Source organism: Mchenga conophoros, linkage group LG3 (genome assembly GCF_057382185.1).
Source record: "Mchenga conophoros isolate Kocher_MC1m ecotype Shallow Benthic linkage group LG3, M_conophoros_male_GT1.1, whole genome shotgun sequence".
NCBI classification, from domain to species: domain Eukaryota; kingdom Metazoa; phylum Chordata; class Actinopteri; order Cichliformes; family Cichlidae; genus Mchenga; species Mchenga conophoros.
Window position 1 is genome coordinate 5,940,094 of NC_140528.1, and position 20,046 is coordinate 5,960,139.

Below are 20,046 nucleotides of genomic sequence, written 5' to 3' on the forward strand. Positions count from 1 at the left end.
TTCCTGTCCTCTTCTCAGTCTTTGTTGTGGCACCTCTGCTATGTGTTATAGAAAGCACTTGGAATCATGTTCAATACAAAAACACCAAACTCGTGGGATTGCCCTAGCAAGCAGTTGGTAAAAACTAATTAAAACTGATATATATCAGCTTCACTTTCTAGCTGCAAAAGCACGTTTCTGCAAAAGCATGCAGTTTCCTGTCAGCACTTTTTGGCACAGAGTGTACTCAGAGTTAGGCCTTTCTTATATAAAGCAATATAATCAGCATATAAACATTTAAGATGATAAATTTAAAGCTCAACAGTAACTGCTATAAATATTATAACTACACATGTAGTGCTTTTGCTTAAGTAAATTATAGTTGGGATCATAATAAGAAAACATGTGTTTTTATTTTCTGTGTACCCTGGGTACAGACCAGTATAAACATGGGATTCTTCCCAATAAATGCTGTCTGATAATGCTTCATATTGCATTAAACACTAGATATGTAAGCAAACAAACAAAAACCCATAGAAGCCAGTTTTAATTATTAAATGTGACAATTACATGGAGATGGAAAGTAAACATGCTTATACACGTCTCTGTGATTACAGAAAATCCACACAGATGCTGTCAGAGCAGAGAATCTTTGATTTATCAGAATGATGAATGCAAATGATTTCATGAAATCTCACTCTTGTTCTGGGTTGTAAAATTCACCTGTCCAGTTAAACCGAATCCTTTGCAACACGGTTCTAAGAACCCTACCAACCTCATCCTCAGCTCTCTGCCTGTTGTCCTTTTCAGCTGAGTATTCATCCACATGTGTTTCAACTTCTCTCTCATTTTCAAGCAAATTGCTCAGGCTCTCAGCTTCAGCACAGTTACCATATGGCCACTCTCTGAGGTCTTCTGTGTTCAAGCCAAACAAATTCTTACATGATCTGCAAGGCTTCATTCTGGCACCATCACGGAGACAAAAAGCCTCACACCTGATATTTCCAGGTACTTCAATTGTTCCATCAAAGTAATCTTTCTGGACTGTGTTTGGATAATAGGTCATCACCGCACCAGATACATATTTATGCCATTTGCTAAGACAGGAGGCAGCAATCATAATTTTCCCAGCGTTAGGACCTTTGGTGGACATGGAGACTCCGCAGTACCTTTCTGATTTGTTGGTTTGGGATTTTTGAGAAATGCAGATGGTGGACGAGACGAAAGCTGTTTTTTTATTATTCTCTTCTAAGTCCAAGTCTGTGAGGAGATCTTGCAGACTCTGCTTTATTTGCTCTTCATTCTCTGAGTTATTTTGCAGGACGATCTGAAAACAGTTACAGATCTGGTCAAAGTGTTGCACCTGATTATATAGTTGTTTTTCATAGAAAGTTGATCAACATGTTTGTTTCGCTGCTTGACTTATTTAACTATGCAGGACCATTGGATGCTTTTGGTTTAGACATTTTAAGATAGGGGGTGAAACAAGTCACAAAAATCTATTTAATTTTAAATCAATAAGCAAAAATCCATCTTTGTTCTCACTAATTTATAATTAAATTTGCTAATTGACCTTTTTTTTTCTATTTTGCTATGCCGGGCTGTCAAAACACGCTGAATTTAGAGTCTTTGAGCTGACTTAACAGATCCAGCAGCTACACAGTGACAGCATCATATACGCCTTGAAGACTGTAAGCATCTCCAATAATGAGTCTGTTAGACATTATTTAGAACTAACAAATTCTGAAGCAAGTCTCCAGCTCTCCTGCAGTCTCTGTGTTTGGTGGAGAAGTATAGCTAGAAGCATATGTTGAAGTATAAGGTACAGTATGGATTTTCTTTGGATTTCTCAGTAAAAAAGCACTTTGCATTATACTTTCCTAAAAACTGGAAGTTTGTCAGATTGACTGAAAATGTGAGAAGAGTTATCTTACCATGTCGAGCACACAGGAGAAGGGACTTCGCCTGGGAAGCTGAGTCGAATACAACTTAAAAGGCCTGGGATATCTTCTCATTAAAGAACCCAAAACAAAAGGATTAGGGAAGATTTCTTCTGGAGAAAAGGGGATGTTGTTGATTTTGCCCAGAAACAACATGCTGTGAAGGATCTGTTGAGTGAAAACACATTTGCTTATTGTTAGTAGTGATAAACAGGACTGTCTTAAAAGTGTCAAAGGTAACACACCTCATCCACCAAGTGTTGACTTCCCGGAGTCATGTAAGAGCCCCGAACCATCCTCTTGGTAATCTTGTAGGCATTAGTTTTGAACCTCCTTTGAGAAATTGTTGTCTTCTAAAATGATAATGATCGAGCAGTTAGGGATTTAAAAACACAGGAGATCTGATAACTTTGGCTACAGCAGAGTCTGCAGACATACCTATTTTGCTCTTGGTCGGCCTATTTTAAACATGAGAGAAAACATAGTTAGTGAAATGTTGATAACATACAATGACTATCATTGGTGGCTGAAAAGATGCCAGGTAACAAGTGAAAAGCTGCTACTTACCATCGCCACAGTCTAAGAATGAAACAGGAAACACTGAGCGAGTTGCCTCCATCTTAAAGCTGTTGATCATGTGATTTAAAGGAAAGCCACACCCAGCTCTTTCCTGGAATTTTACTCGACTGTAGAAAACTGCTCCATTTGCCCCGCCCACCCATGATCTTTAATATCTGCCAAAAACAACCTTTTGGTTGTCAGTAACCAGTCGATCGTTTTCGCGATTAAAAAGTGGCTTTTTGCGGCGGCGTTCCCACCGCGAGCAGAACTCCGGCTCAAAAACCGCTGTTTTTGAACACTTTTATTTACTTAAGCATTTTAATGGGCTTACTTTGAAACAAAGTGCGATTGAATGATTATTGTTATGTGTTGCCTTGAATTCGGCTATGCTGTCTGTTAGACAGCTGTTTTCCTTTATTGTTGTTTTTGTATTGTTTGTAGCGAACGCTACTGGACTGTATAGATTAAGCTACGTAGCCAAGATAATTAATAATTTAACTGTTGTACATTGGTTGATGATGATTTGCATTGTTACATAGGCTTGCAGAAAAATATATTTGTTTACCGGTAAACTGAATCGAACTTGATGTGCTAATGGACGTTTTTCTGACCTACAGGTCAGGTTTTGTTCCCTCCCTTTGAATTAATCTTCTTCATATTGAAGTGGCGAGCCGGTAGGACCATTCTTTGTTTCCCCTCTTTCCCCCACTTAGCCGTCTTTGGATTACGGACATATTTCCCCATTTGTATGAAGCTGGACTCTAAGGAGGAATACCTTAAAAGTGAACTTTAAAAAGAAGAGGACCAAAAAGGACTTTTGCACAGAAAGATCACAGCATTGATTTATTATTTAATTGTGGGCATTTATGTTGTGTGCTGTGTTAATTATTTTGTTCCATTTCCCCTTTCCTCCATTTATTCAATATATTTTTGGTACAAGATATTGCAGTCTTTGGTCTCATCATTCACACCATCTAGGCTCCATAAAGAACTATTTCTTCTGCGCGTCAGTCAGTAAACTCATCCATTGAAATAAACTAGTCCTTAAATAACTTTGAGTTACACAGTGGCAAATGTAATAGAGAAAGACACAGGGCCACCTGAAATCTGTCGTCCTATCTGATTCAAAACCAACATGTAGGAGAATCTGGAATCTTTGATTTTGAGTTAAAAATAAAATATGGGTAAAATGCAGAAATGTTTTTACTAACATGTACTAACAGAGACTTGGAGGAGAGAGACCTAATGTTTAATAATCCACATTTCACTGTTTTACTCTTTGGTTCAGATGTGGATACTGTATTGTTCTTTCTTTGTGATTGTTTATGTTTAAGTTGTTTGTTGCTGGTTTTTAGTTTGTTTGTCTGTTTGGAAGCTGACACAGTCTCTATGGAGATGGGTTTTTGGGGGGTAGCAGGAGGAGAGAAGCTGCAGAGAGGCGTGTAAGACTGCAACTCTGCTTCCTGGTCCCAACTCTGGATAGTCATATTTTGGGGGGTTTAATAAACTACTACTGCATGATGTAAAGCTGAAGTATTACACAGCTTTATGAACCTCCTGTTATCCTGGTAGACGAGTACAGCAATAAATCTTTTACTTGAACATCTTCTGGCTCCAATAAGCTTTGAAATGTGACCATGAAGTTAGAGACACACTGACTGAAACCCACAGCTGTGACTGTGGATCACATCCACACACAGTGTAGCTGCTGTCTCTGTGTGAGGTCTGTGTATATATGTACATATTTATGCTTATATTCATATTCTCTTATTCCCCTTTATTTGATATCCTAATTCTGTGCTGTGTAAAAGTTTGTCGGTGTTCTGCTGCTACAAACTGGATTTCCTGGAGGATAAACATGAGGGATTCATAAAGTTCTATCTCTCTGTTAAAATCCCCCAAAATCAATGAAATGTGAATTTCAGGCAGACGTGTTTTTAAAAGAGTCTCTTTAATGGAAAAATGTGTTTTTAAAACCAGCCAATAGGAGCGTCTGTGGATATCAGCTGAGGCTGAACGCAGGAACACCATCACATATAAATACACAGAATTAAATCACTAGATAAAAGACGTCATTAAATAAGGATCGAATCAACATGTCAGAGGTCAAAGGTCAGTCAGAAGAGGTGTGGTTAAACACTGGCAGTGCAGTGACCTAATGCAGTTTGGTTACCGCCACGGGAAAAGCCCCGCCCCCTCTGAGCCTCCGCTGTGTCCTCAGCACATCCAGGAGCAGCAGGTCAGAGGGGGCGGGGCCATGTCAGGACTTATTTTAAGTAAAATTTAAAGTGGAGCGACGGCAGGAGTCACACAGCAGTAACCAGCTCTGTCTGCCAGGGTCAAAGGTCAAACAAGTCCTGCAGCTGACCCACACACAGACTTACACTGATCCACAGAGAGTGATGAATCCACACATCACTCGGCTGGAGGAAGCTGGGTTTTGTTAGATTATAATATTATTTTATGCCATGTTATACCCCTAATTAAAGATTGTGAATTATTATGTAGTTTTAGTTTGCATTATTCTCCTGAATTAGAAGAAGCTGATAACTATTGCATTAGTTAAACTGATGTGCATTATATTAAACTGCTGACTTATTGTGAATGAATGATATTGTTTATGATGCATTATACTGCTGAGTTATAAGAAATAATGTTTGCAGAAAGTCATCGCCTTATTTGTCTGATTAGAAGAGAACATGCTGGAGTTTTCTGCCCCATCTCAGCAGGAGCAGATAAACAGGGAGCCAAGGTCGTAGCTTAGGCGCTGTGTGAGAGAAAGCATGTGAATGTTTAGGCTTTTATGATAAGGTGGAGGCACCAGAGGCTATAAGAGTTTGAGCAATGCTCCACCATTTTGAGATCTGAGGCTGTCTGCATCAGTGTCCATCTCCCACGTGTGTGATCATTAAAATCATCGTTTGACTCGACCCGACCGGACCAGTGTTGTTATTGTGGTTTTTCTCTTGTCTCCATCCCCAATATTTTGAACTCGTAACATTTTCCACACCGTCCAATCAGAAACTAGTGTTGACACTGAGACCCGTCTCTGTAACAGGAAGTCCATGAACAGGCAGACCCTCTGCAGCAGGCTGACCTGTGACCTCTGAGACAGAGGGAGGAGTTTGTGTCAGCAGGGGGCGCTGCAGCATCGCCTGAGAGCTTTAAGAACAACAGCAATAAACAGGAAGTGAAAGTCACACTTCTGTTGGTGTGCGTTATCAGCAGACCCCACCCTCTGCAGGAAGCTGAGATAAGAAGCAGCCAATCACAGAGCAGAGAGCATGTGACTTCCTGTTCCTGCTGTTACTGTGACAACAGCTCCTGGGACAGAGAGCAGCTTTCTAAAGAGGAAAGATGCTGCTGTCACCCCCGGGTGTCATGTGACCCGCCTGATGTACCGATTTAAGACTGTAAGAACAATAATAACAACATGTTTTAGTCAGGTGATCCATGCAGAGCAGATCCATGTGACCAAACACAGCTGGATCACATGTTTCCTCTCCTGGAAACAGAAAGCCTTCATGTATAAAGGCTCATGTACCCACTGAGCCCTGCTCTCAGATCTGTGAGGCTTTAACAAACAACAGTTTAAAGTCATGTTTAGCATCTTCTGTCAGTGTGGAAGGTCACACACTTTCCTGAGTGTTGAACCCTGAACTACTAGCTGTTCATGTCAGCCTGGACATAAATACAGACCTGCCTGCTGTCATAGACCCCAGCACTCACATGTTACTTATAAGTGACTCATATGTATGCATGTATATATTGTGTATGTTGTGCTATTTCTTACTTAGTGTGTTGTGTCTTTGTTCCTGTTTGTGCTGCAGCACTGTAACCTAAATAATTTCCCCTGGGGATCAAAAAAGTATTCTGATTGTGATTAAATGAAAGCAGTCAGAGCAGAGGACGGTGATGTACGGAATGGGATTTTAATCAGCCAGTCTCCTTTAACTCTCAGCATCACAAAGTAATGTGGGAACATCTGGACTGATGTGTTTACTGTCAGCTAGTTTAAATGCTGTAGGCTGCAGCCGCTGCTCTAACACTATAACTGTAACAGGGCTCAGTGCTGCTTCTAACAGTCTGAGCTGCTTCAGGCTTTATTTGTGAGGAGCACAGCAGCTTACAAACACGTGGCTGGGCCTGGACCCAAAGGAGTGTTTGTTAAAGCCTGCAGTGAATCCAGCAGCAGAATGATGGAAATGCAACACAGCAATGATGAAGAGGAGCAGCATTAAAGCCAAAGTCCAGTTCATACAGTTAGGTCCATAAATCAAATAAGGGAAAATAAAATGTTGTTGGATGCACCTGTCTGCACTCTTAATGCTCTCTGGTTGCTATGGTAACGCGTAAACATTTCTTTCAAAATAAGACACACGACTACAACTCGGGAAAAGACCCAGGGAAACGAAGTTAAGGATAAAAACCCTGAAAACCATTGTTGGATTTATATTTTATCATTGTCATTGTTATTGGGGAATATCTGACCATATATGCTCAGAGGTGTAGAACCAATTGTGTAATGATAGTAGTCTTTAAAGACTTTGTGTGACTCCAGAGTGTTCTGGCATTCACACCCACGTCCTGGGATCATGGGAGAGGTGCTACCTTCTTATTGTTTTGTGGTAGGATGTCTGTTTTAGTCTAAGTGCCTTTTGTTTAGATGAACTGCTGGACTTCCAGACCAGCAGGTTTAGGGAAGTCGTTTATGGGTCACACTCTGACTCCACACACACACACACACACACACACACACACACACACACACACACACACACACACCTACATAACATACAGACTGGTACCTTTGTTCACGTGTATGTTAATGAACCTATGTATGTTCATGTAACCTCAATAAAAGAGCAGTGTTACGAGGGAACGGACGAGAGCAACTGTGGTCAAGCGAAGGAACGGCATTGGTCCAGTTCTCTCCCGTGCACGAGAAACATAAAGAACTACTCGTGTCTTGGGTGAACCCATTGTGAGATCTAGCCCCACGCTATCATGTGATTTCCTGTGATCAAATGTCCCAGGATGTGAGTGGGCGTTAAGACGTCCATGTCCCTCTTCAAGCAACTTAAAGAAGTCCAGACGCTTTTCTTTCCAAGCTCCTTCAACAACATCATTCATAGAACAACTTCCAGCTTCTTTTGCTCGGCTACAGTTTGGATGGATTTGCATTTAAAGATGCAACAAGACTAAAATGGTTAGGGTCAGGAGGTCAAAGGTCAGACCTCCTGTCCGTCTGAGGGCGGCCTCACGCTGGAGAAGGATGAAGGAGCCTGACCTGAGCCAGTGTTTGACATGAACACATCAGCACTGCTGTCAGTGAGCCTAACGACAGCCGTTAGCATCATTTCAGTGTTTCAGTCATAAAAACACTTCCTGTCTCTGTGGTGGTTACAGTGACATCATGCAGTTTGTGCTTTGACCTCCAGAGGGCGACAAATCAGCACAGACAGAGAGCTCCATTCAAACTTTGCTGCCATCAGGAATAATTCTTCAAATATAATCATCAGTGTTTGAGCAGTTATGATATCAGGGACAATCTAGACATGTGTGACAATACTGAACATGTCACATGACACACCTCAAACATCATGTGATCCACTCTCAGTCTGCACTTTCATTCATGACTTCAACAGGTTGAAATGAGCTTTGAAGAAACATCAGTTCAGTGCTGAAATATTTAAACGCTGCAGGAAGAACAACAACAAAGTGATGACGGATGTTTATGCTTCAAACAGGAAAACCAGCAGAAATAAATAACAGCCTGCCAGAGGTTTGGAGTTTCCCAGGTGCACCTGAACGCAGCACAGTGTCCCAATGCTCCTTATTGTCCTCAAACGTCTCTTTGGGTGTTTCCTTCCTGCTCAAAGTTTAATTTCACTTCCTGAACTTCGTGGAGTGGAGCTTGTTGTTGGTGTGTGAAGAAACTGTAAGTTTGCTTTGTTTCCTCCTTTAACAGTTTGTCTTTAGGAACTTTACTGTTTGTTCAGCTCGTGTTTGATTTCTTCACACAACAAACTGTGTGTGTTTGTATTTCCGGTCTCTCCATTAAAGTCAGTGTGTAATGTTTCCTGGCTAACATCAGCTGTGTGCAGCTTAGTTCAGCACAAATCTGCCGCTCCATAGTTCACGGTAACGGACTCACAGCTGGACCAACGAGGCCGAGTGTGTCCGCCACTCTGAGCTACGTTCGTGTTTGTGTACTTGTAGTTTGTACTTTGAGTTCACTCAGAGCCCACAGAGGACGCAGCGTACGTGATGACGTCACAGCCCTTTACCTCCTTTACTGTCATTGTGATTAATGTTTACACACGAGACACCTGCAGAGCTCTGACGCTGAGCTAGCACACAGCATGCTAACACTAAGCTAACGTTCAGCTAACGCTAAGCTAACCTAGAACCCAGAGTGACGTAAAGCTGAGTAAACACTGACCCCAGACCAGCACCGTGATAAAGTGAGCTGCTGCTGCTGAACTTGAACAGGTAACAAAGTGATGAGCAGTCAGGCTGCAGGTTTCTACCTGTTCATGTTTCTACAGTAGAATCACTTTGAAGTGTCTTTGTGCTGTTTCATCTTTGATTTGTGTTCATAAACACTCAGAGAAACATCACGTGACCTCATCAGGATCTGTGTTGGTGTGTGGGGCTGTACCTCAGCTTTATGTTGTTACATGCTCATTTGTTCATTTTAACATCAAAGTAATGTTACGAGGAGTAATGAAGTAACGTACTCCATTACTTTTAATCAAAGTGTTCTGTGTAATATGTGTAATAATGACTGTTTTGAGTAATGACCAACACTGATCACAACAAAGAGGAAATGCCTCCAACATGCACAAACATTTGAGCCACAACATGCAGTTAATGTGCACAAATGTCTTTGATATGCTGCTCAGTGATGGTGGTGACTGTCAGAGCAGAGCTACTGAGAATCAATAAGTAATATCAATGATGGGATCAGAATCACTAAATTCTTCTCATCCCTGTCAGTATCATACATGTGCTGTATAATGTGATAAATGTAGAGGTGCTGGCTGTTCTCTCACTCTGCTGTTTAGCTGTAAAGGACGCCTCCCTGCCTTTGTCTCATTCATGACCTTTAATAGTCTCTTCTAACATGCAGAGATCTGTATGATCTGTTTCATAGAGTCTAACCAGCCTGTACAGGTAACAACAACAGTCACTGCATCACTGACACACAAACGTCATCTCTGTCAATAACAACATTCATACATGGAATAAAAACACATCAGTGGATCATTGCTGGAGCTGATGTTTGTGCTCCTGGTGCAAAGGCTCTCAGTTTCCTCCTTGAAATAACATCAGTGGTGGGTCAGCGACATGCTTTCTTTCCCTCTCAGGTTTAAATATCTGGGACTCTCCACCGTTTGGTTTTAGAGCTGAAGAAGCTTCTCAGATGAAACGTCTTCCAGAAACTTAAAGACGTCTCTTTTCTCTCCAAGCTCCTTAGATCACATGACCTGGATGACTGAACCTACAGACACATTGACCTGGTTTCATGGTCACATGACAGGTCAGAGGTCAGCGACTGTAACTCAGTTCCTCCTGTTAATGTGAACTCACTGAGTGTTTGTGGTTTACCTCTCAGACTGACTGAAGATGATGATGGAGGAAGAGGAGGACAGAGCAGAGTCTGCAGGGTCCAGCTGTCCGTCTGTGAGGAGTGACCGGTCCAAAGGTCTAAATCCACTCTTCAGTGGTGAACCTGGAGCAACGAGGTCAGAGAGCTGTGATGACTCCTTTACATGTTTGTGTTTCCTGGATAAATATGACCTGAAACATCCTCAGATTGTTACAAAGATTCATTAAAAAGAAAACAATGAAAGAGAAAAGATCCAAATGTTCGACTTGGTCATTTGCTGTTTGAGGACAGTGATGCTCATATCTGTGGGGAAAGTGTGACCTGAGTGGGTTCATGTTTGTCTTTAAAGAACAGAGCTGCTCTGATTCTCTTTGTGTCTGATCTGTTAAACAGTCTGAGAGGTCACACAGAGACCCAGCAGCTAAAGCCTGGATCATACTGGCTGCTGTTACTCCATCAGGACAACACTGAACCACAGTGGTGTGGATGTAGTGGATAAATCCCACCATACTGATGCTCAGAGTTAACCACAGGGAACAAAACCAGATGTTACCTTCAGATTGTGACCTTTGGAGTGGACGATGCAGATTTCAATAGAGAATAAATGTTGTTGTTTTTCAGCTGTGAAGAAAGAATCTAATTTTCTGAACTTAAGAATTTATGATGCTGGAAACAACATGGAGACTATAACACAACATTTCCACTGTGTTCATAGAATGAATGTAAAACTGTCAGACATTCATTAAATATGCAAAATGTCTACAGAAGCATCAGAGGGTCAGACGTGAAGCACTCAGTGATTTTGATCAAATGACTCATCAGTTATTGATCTGTACTACACTGATCTACCACGTTAGTAAAGCTGGTGTTCTGGTGGTGGAGGGAGACTCGGATCATGTTCTGGTTTTGGAGCAGTGATCTGCTGATGGTTCAGTTTGATGAGCTTCTTCAAAATCATCCCTGACATCACCACTGAAAGGACGTCCATGAAAACAGACTGAAAATTACTGATATGTTCACAATCTGAGAGTTTAAAACTTGACAGACTTGATTCAGATGAAGTTATTTGAGCAGAAACTCCTGGATCTTTATCCTGTGTTGATCTAATCCTTCATGGTTCCTCCACAGAGTGGAGCAGCAGAGCTCAGAGGGTCCCAGTGGTCAGTCTGCCCAGCAGCATCAAACACAGCTGGACTCCATATTTATGGTCTGTACATGTACAACAACTACTGTTACATCTGTTCTGTTCACAGTCATCTCCATGCTGCTCTTTGTAGACCAGTGGATCGTCAGTGTGTCCAACATGGATCTGATGTTTGGCTCCATGATTTCAGTCTGATTGGCTCATTCATAAATATTCTGTTCCAGCTGCTGGAGGACAACATCATCACTTTTGTGAAGAACGAGCTGAAGGAGATCCAGAAGGTTCTGAGTCCAGGTTACCCAGAATGCTTAGAGAGTCAGAGGAGCAGCAGCAGAAAGGCATTTGTGAAGATCACAGTGGACTTCCTGAGGAGAATGAAGCAGGAGGAGCTGGCTGACCGTCTGCAGAGCAGTAAGAGGATTTATCTAAAGATTTAAGCTGCTGGATAAATGAACATTTTCCAGAGATGGAAGATGGAGCAACGTGTTTTAAAGATTAGTTCTTTTTGGAATTGAGTGTTTATTTTTCTTCTCATTCAGAACTTCAAGCTGCAGTTTGTCACCGTAACCTTAAATCCACCCTGAAGAAGAAGTTCCAGTGTGTGTTTGAGGGCATCGCTAAAGCAGGAAACCCAACCCTCCTGAATCAGATCTACACAGAGCTCTACATCACAGAGGGAGGCACTGCAGAGGTCAATGATGAACATGAGGTCAGACAGATTGAAACAGCATCCAGGAAACCAGACAGACCAGAAACAACCATCAGACAAGAAGACATCTTTAAAGCCTCACCTGGAAGAGATGAACCAATCAGAACAGTGCTGACAAAGGGAGTGGCTGGCATTGGGAAAACAGTCTTAACACAGAAATACAGCCTGGACTGGGCTGAAGACAAAGCCAACCAGGACATCCAGTTCATATTTCCATTCACTTTCAGAGAGCTGAATGTGCTGAAAGAGGAAAAGTTCAGCTTGGTGGGACTTGTTCATCACTTCTTTACTGAAACCAAAGAAGCAGGAATCTGCAGCTTTGAAGACTTCCAGGTTGTGTTCATCTTTGATGGTCTGGATGAGTGTCGACTTCCTCTGGACTTCCACAAAACTACAATCCTAACTGACCCTAGAAAGTCCACCTCAGTGGATGTGCTGCTGATAAACCTCATCAGGGGGAAACTGCTTCCCTCTGCTCGCCTCTGGATAACCACACGACCTGCAGCAGCCAATCAGATCCCTCCAGACTGTGTTGGCATGGTGACAGAGGTCAGAGGGTTCACTGACCCACAGAAGGAGGAGTACTTCAGGAAGAGATTCAGAGATAAGAAGCAGGCCAGCAGGATCATCTCCCACATCAAGACATCACGAAGCCTCCACATCATGTGTCACATCCCAGTCTTCTGCTGGATCACTGCTACAGTTCTGGAGGATGTGCTGGAAACCAGAGAGGGAGGACAGCTGCCCAACACCCTGACTGAGATGTACATCCACTTCCTGGTGGTTCAGGCCAAAGTGAAGAAGGTCAAGTATGATGGAGGAGCTGAGACAGATCCACACTGGAGTCCAGAGAGCAGGAAGATGATGGAGTCTCTGGGAAAACTGGCTTTTGATCAGCTGCAGAAAGGAAACCTGATCTTCTATGAATCAGACCTGACAGAGTGTGGCATCGATATCAGAGCAGCCTCAGTGTACTCAGGAGTGTTCACACAGATCTTTAAAGAGGAGAGAGGATTGTACCAGGACAAGGTGTTCTGCTTCATCCATCTGAGTGTTCAGGAGTTTCTGGCTGCTCTTCATGTCCATCTGACCTTCATCAACTCTGGACTCAATCTGCTGGAACAACAACAAACAACCTCTACATGGTCTAAACTATTTAACAAACCAAAACTTCAATCTCTCCACCAGAGTGCTGTGAACGAGGCCTTACAGAGTCCAAATGGACACCTGGACTTGTTCCTCCGCTTCCTCCTGGGTCTTTCACTGCAGACCAATCAGAGTCTCCTACGAGGTCTGCTGACACAGACAGGAAGTAGCTCACTGACCAATCAGGAAACAGTCCAGTACATTAAGAAGAAGCTCAGTGAGAATCTGTCTGCAGAGAAAAGCATCAATCTGTTCCACTGTCTGAATGAACTGGATGATCGTTCTCTAGTGGAGGAGATCCAACAGTCCCTGAGATCAGGAAGTCTCTCCACAGATGAACTGTCTCCTGCTCAGTGGTCAGCTCTGGTCTTCATCTTACTGTCATCAGAAGAAGATCTGGATGTGTTTGACCTGAAGAAATACTCTGCTTCAGAGGAGGCTCTTCTGAGGCTGTTGCCAGTGGTCAAAGCCTCCAACAAAGCTCTGTAAGTAAATCTGTGATCATGTTTATTTTTAAAATGTTGATTAAAAGTGGTCATAGATTTCTTCCATGACAGATCCATGTCCTAAAACCACGAGCCAGCGTAGTTGTATAGTATAAAAGAAAAAAGGAGAACTTTTGACCACAATATTGTAACTTGAATGAACTTTTGAAACAGCCTTTAAACATAAAATTTATCAACAGAATCAGTGACAAAGGGCAGCCCTGGTGGAGCCCATCACCCACCGGACTTATTACTATCCAACTTATTGCCGGCTATGCCAACCAAGCTCTTGCAATGGTTGTAAAAGGATCGAATGGCCATAAAATGTTTCTCAGTTTTATTATTTTCAGTCACATCTGTTTTTGATTATTAACTGAATATTTTAAAATTCAGGCTTTTTATGTTATACAAAACATATTTTCTTATGTCTTGTATTGATTCTGAAGGAATAGTTTTCATCAGTATCGCAGATACCAGCTTGAATTTTACTTTGTATTGGATCAGGAAGGAAATCAGTGGCATCACACATCACTTACAGCAACGTCAGTACCTCTTCATTTTAATAAACTGGGGGAGGTGAACCAAGGCAAGTTTATTTGTATAGCACAATTCAACAACAAGGTGATTCAAAGTGCTTTACAGAGACATTAGAAACAAGAACAAATAAAAAGCATGATTTAAAATTGATTAAAACAAGCAAATAAACTAACTAACTAATTAACAAACAAACAAACAAACAAACAAACAAACAAACAAAACAAAACAGTATATAAAATCAAAACAGATAAAATCAGAACAGTAGATAAAATCAGTAGTTAAATGTAAGTTTTGAAATTTAAGCTTAAAGTGTGGATTTGGTGCTTTATTCAAATGCAGCTGAGAACAGGTGAGTCTTCAACCTGGATTTAAATAAACTGAGTGTTTCAGCTGATCTGAGGCTTTCTGGGAGTTTGTTCCAGATATAAGGAGCATAAAAGCTGAATGCAGCTTCTCCGTGTCTGGTTCTGACTCTGGGAACTGATAAAAGACCGGATCCAGATGACCTGAGGGATCTGGAAGGTTCATACTGGGTCAGGAGGTCATTGATGTATTTTGGTCCTAAACCATTCAGAGCTTTATAGGCCAGCATCAGAACTTTAAAGTCTATCCTCTGACGGACAGGCAGCCAGTGTAAAGACCTCAGAGCTGGACTGATGTGGTCCACTTTTTTGGTCTTAGTGAGGACTCGAGCAGCAGAGTTCTGAATGAGCTGTAGTTGTCTGACTGATTTTTTAGGTAGACCTGTAAAGATGCTGTTACAGTAATCAAGCCTACTAAAGATGAATGCATGGACTAGTTTTTCCAGGTCCTGTTGAGACATCAGATCTTTTATCCTTGATATATTCTTGAGGTGATAGTAAGCTGACTTTGTTATTGTCTTAATGTGTTTTTCTAAGTTTAGGTCTGCATCCATCACTACACCCAAATTTCTCGCCTGGTTTGTGGTTTTTAGATGTATAGATTGAAGTTCTCTGGTGACCTGTAATCGTTTTTCTTTGGCGCCAAAGACTATTACCTCAGTTTTGTTTTTGTTTAGCTGGAGAAAATTGTGGCACAACCAGTCATTGATTTCCTCAATGCATTTACCAAGAGCCTGTACAGGGCCTTGGTCTCCTGGTGACATTGTGATATATATTTGTGTGTCATCTGCATAGCTGTGATAGTTTATTTTGTTGTTGTTTATAATCTGTGCCAGTGGGAGCATGTAGATGTTAAACAGAAGGGGTCCCAAGATGGAACCTTGGGGAACTCCACATGTGATACTTGTCTGCTCAGATGTGAAGTTACCTATTGATACAAAGTATTTCCTGTTTTCTAAGTATGTTTTGAACCAGTTTAGTACAGTTCCTGAAAGACCTGTCCAGTTCTCCAGTCGTTTGAGTAATATGTAGTGGTCAACTGTATCAAATGCTGCACTGAGATCCAGTAAAACTAGGACTGACATTTTTCCACTGTCTGTATTCAGACATATGTCATTAAACACTTTGGTCAGAGCAGTTTCAGTGCTGTGGTTCTGTCTAAAACCTGACTGGAAGGCATCGTAGCAATTATTCTGTTTTAAGAAGTAATTGAGTTGTTGAGAAACTGCTTTTTCAATGATCTTACTTAAAAATGAGAGATTTGAGATCGGCCTGTAGTTGTTCATTTGTGTCTTGTCAAGATTGTCCTTTTTCAGTATAGGTTTGATTACAGCAGTTTTTAGTGATTCTGGAAACACACCTGATAATAAAGAAAAGTTGACGATCTGTAACAGGTGTGACTCTAAAGTCTTTGAGACCTTTTTGAAAAAACTTGTTGGCAGGACATCTAAACAGCAGGAGGAGGAGTTCAGTTGACCTAAGATGTCCTCCAGGTCTTTGCTGTTAATAGGTTGAAACTGTTTCATGGTGTTTAAACAGTTTTTTGGTGGACACAGTACATATCCTGGATCTGCTGTTGATGTACCAATTGCTTGTCTAATTTTTTGGATTTTTTCAGTGAAGAATTTGGCAAAGTCACTGCAGGCCATGGTCGAATGAAGTTCAGCTGCCACTGACACAGGAGGGTTTGTTAGCCTGTCAACTGTAGAAAATAAGACCCGAGCATTATGGCTGTTTTTAGTGATGATGTCAGAGAAGTAGGACCTCCTTGCATTCCTCAGTTGTAAATTATAATTGTGAAGTTTCTCTTTATAAATGTCATAATGAACCTGGAGGTTTGTTTTTCTCCATCTGCGCTCAGCTTTCCTACACTCTCTTTTTTCTTTTTTCACCAGTGTGGAGTTTCTCCATGGAGACTTTTTCCTTCCAGAGATAACCTTCACCTTAATGGGAGCAATAGTGTCCATTACATTTAACATGTTAGCATTGAAGCTATTGACGAGCTCATTGACTGACCCTCTGGGCAGGTCAGGTGTTAATGGGAAGACCTGGTTAAAAATTGCACTACTGTGTTCAGTTATGCATCGTTTTGTGATCACTGTTGTTGATATATTTGTGTGGGCTGAGATTTTACTTTCAAAGAAAACACAGTAATGATCAGACAGGCCCACATCAGACACAGTAACCTTTGAAATGCTCAGGCCTTTGGAGATCAGTAGGTCAAGAGTGTGTCCTCTATTATGTGTGGCCTCTGTTACATGTTGAGTCAGCCCAAAGTTGCCCAGAGTGTTACTCAGGTCTTTAGTCCCTTTGTCCTGAGGGTTGTCCACATGAATGTTAAAATCCCCAGCAATAATTACACAGTCAAAATCAACACAGATCACAGACAGCAGTTCACTGAGGTCATTAAAAAAGTCTGTGCAGTATTTGGGAGGCCTGTAAACATTAAGAAACACAACTTTGGATGGGGCCTTCAGCTGTAAAGCCACATATTCAAAAGACTGAAAACTTCCAGGAGATAGCTGCTTACATTGAAATGATTCATTAAATAAGACAACCAAGATTCAGTATGAGATAAAAAATTATTTTCAACTGTAAGGTTGGAGAAATCTGTTGTTGGAAATTGGAAGAACAGGTCATCTTAAAAATCACTGCATTGTAGTTTTATTCAGGTCCCTTCAATCTGTGATCGCTGTTGCTTTGCATTGTAAACGCTACTATTACAAAAGTCACAAATATTAGTGTATGTGTGTGTTGTTGGGTAATAAACCAAAAGAACAGAATCTACCAGCACCTCACTGATTTCTGCTTAAAAACAACAAAAAAGCAATAAAGCTCTGATTTGTTTGGTTGATCTTGTCTCCCTTCCACCTTGATTTCAGACTGAGTGGCTGTAACCTGTCAGACAGAAGCTGTGAAGCTCTGTCCTCAGTCCTGAGCTCCCAGTCCTCCCATCTGACAGAGCTGGACCTGGGTAACAACAACCTGCAGGATTCAGGAGTGAAGCTTCTGTCTGCTGGGATAAAGAGTCAATACTGCAAACTGGAAACGCTGAGGTCAGATCAAGCAATATCGATTTTTTTTTCATCAATTAACATCATTTAATCAATTTCATTTGGAAAAAATTAACATTGTGTGTATGTTTTGTTTTTTTTAATGAATCCATGCAAGTCACAGTAAACTGCCACATTTGACTTTTGTAACATGAGGCAATAAGGATTCCAGCATGTCCTGAAACAGTGTTGAAATATTGTAAATGTAGTAGCTCCTCATGGCACCATGAATATACTTTAACACAAGTGTTTCATGTCTTCTTGTCATCATTTCTTCAGACTGAGTGGTTGTAACCTGTCAGACAGAAGCTGTGAAGCTCTGTCCTCAGTCCTGAGCTCCCAGTCCTCCCATCTGACAGAGCTGGATCTGGGTAACAACAACCTGCAGGATTCAGGACTGAAGCTTCTGTTTTCTGCAGTGGAGAGTCCAAAGTGTACACTTGGGATTCTCAGGTCAGGATTCAGTCTTTTCTGATGATGATTTAAAACCTGAGTCAGGTCGATAAATGGCTTACTCATTTACAACAGACATGATTTGTTAAATCACCTTATATATGTGTGCTTAAGTTCTGTGCTGCTCTGATTTATTGCCTGTGTTGTCTTTCAGTTCAGCTTTGTCGAGTCTCTGGTAGGATTTCTTTTACATGACCTGTGTAAAAACAAAACAGGAAACACATTAAGCTGAAGTAAGATGCACAATTTGAAAAATGGGGCACAAAAAATGTTGCTGCTTTCTGGAAAGTGCGTCTAAGAAAACCCAATGGAGAAAGTGAAGAGAAAAATCAAAGATTAAGAAGAAGAAAATGGCAGAGGCAGTTTCTCTTGGACTGCCTGCAGATGGGGCGAGACTCTAGAAACAGGGATGATTGGAGAAAATGTAAAGAGGCCAGGAGATGAATACTCTGGTGTTCTGGGGATAGTGGGAGTGAGAGGGAGAGATGCCAGTAAATGATTTCAAGGATAAATTTCAGAGAATCAGAGCTAAGAAACCAAAGCAAGTGGGGAACTACAAACATGTGGACAGACTCATAATTAGGCCAAAGACACATTAAAGGAATTATTACAGGTTTAGAAACAGGGATGGATATGAAGGAGCTTAGCATGAATTTGCATTTAGGAAAGAATAGCAACGAGCATCAGAGGAAACAGTTAGGAAAACTAAAAGGATGTACTGGCAGGAATACTGCAGTACTTTAGGAAGAACTACACCAGTTCAGAATGTGTGGAGTACAGTTAAGAACATGAATGCAGACAGGAAACAACAGCAGCTGTTGTAAAGTAAATTCAAACTCCTTCATTAAATGCAGCTGGTTGAGTTGAAAACAATGGAGAATGATTGTTTTACGTTGTTTATTCTCTATAGAAATGGAGCAGAAGGAGTGCATGCAGAGCTGGACGTGGGCTGTATATACATGCGTGTATCTGTGTTGTCTGTGAGCAGAGAAAACAAAGCGCTGGAAATGTCCAGTGTATCATAAGCCAGCCAGTCCTGTTACTGCAATTCACTTCTTCACCAGAAAGTGTCACCATCAGGCTTCAACAGCAGTTTCCAGTATTAATAGTGTTAATGAGCTCCAGGTAGTATGGATGGGAAAATGTAGAGATGCTGGGCAAACAATATGATCAAATCCACAGTGGGAATAATTGAAGTGATGACGGCAGGTGTAGAGAACAAAAATGAATCATATTGAAATGTTAAATCAGGAAAATCCTGGAGAAGAGGATAGTTCTAATGTTCAGTTTGTAATGTTGAATTCAACGCAGCTCTTAAATGCATAAAAATGACTTCACCTGACGTCAGACTGAACAATCGGATTCGCTACTGATATTGATTTAACCCTTTAAGACCTACCATAGAACCAAGTCCGCCAGAGCTTATATTATATTTTTACATGCTGTGGAGCCATTTTTGGGAGCATTTCAAGTTGCTATACATCAATACAACCATTACAGCCTAAATTTTAATAATATGTATGTATTAAGTGCATAGTAATTACATAAATTGCGAAAAAAGTGCAATAAACTACAAAAAAATTGAAAATCGTTTTTGTTTTTTTAACATATATTTCTAGTTAGAGAAATTTAAGAGGCTTATCCCTCAAAACTGTAAATACAAAAAAGTTGCACAAAATAGTTTCCCACCACAGGAAATTTATTTTGAGTGCCTTCATAGTTTTATGTTTAAAATACACCAATTTTTATATACTGCAGGAAAAAAGAAAATAAATATTATACTGCAAATTTGCAAAATAACAGCATATGCATCAAAATAAACTATTTCCAGCAGTGCAATATGAGTCCTAAGCATATGTGGAAGGAAACTGTAACCTAGGACAAGCTGATGGCATAAGATGTAAGTACAACTCCTCAGGTTTCATATGCAAAAAAAATTATTGCGCTAGCTCACGTGGTTACAGTGCTACCGGGATTTAAAAATAGTTGCGCAAAACGGAGTGTGCCCACTCTGACCAGTTTTAAAGGGTTAAAGCAAGAAAATATGGTATTAGCATTAGCT

At 41.0% G+C, this 20,046-nt stretch overlaps 3 protein-coding genes across 3 annotated transcripts in view; 2 read left to right on the forward strand and 1 right to left on the reverse strand.

Moving 5' to 3' along the window:
* The window catches only part of LOC146577088 (protein NLRC3-like), a 107,413-nt gene that overhangs the window by 80,491 nt on the left and 6,876 nt on the right, over positions 1-20,046 (forward strand). The gene's annotated exons all lie outside the window — the stretch shown is intronic.
* On the reverse strand, positions 509-2,641 carry LOC146577091 (uncharacterized). The gene is made up of 4 exons (XM_085269693.1): positions 2,579-2,641; positions 2,165-2,272; positions 1,914-2,087; positions 509-1,306 (listed from the first exon to the last, which is right to left on the reverse strand). Exons 1-4 carry the CDS (start codon positions 2,639-2,641, stop codon positions 674-676), a joined length of 978 nt encoding a protein of 325 aa, XP_085125819.1. The 3' UTR covers positions 509-673.
* LOC146577092 (NLR family CARD domain-containing protein 3-like) lies at positions 4,639-19,481 on the forward strand. The gene is made up of 6 exons (XM_085269694.1): positions 4,639-4,739; positions 11,224-11,302; positions 11,464-11,650; positions 11,779-13,579; positions 17,361-17,534; positions 17,811-19,481. The coding sequence occupies exons 1-6, from the start codon at positions 4,639-4,641 to the stop codon at positions 18,004-18,006; spliced, it is 2,538 nt and encodes an 845-aa protein (XP_085125820.1). The 3' UTR covers positions 18,007-19,481.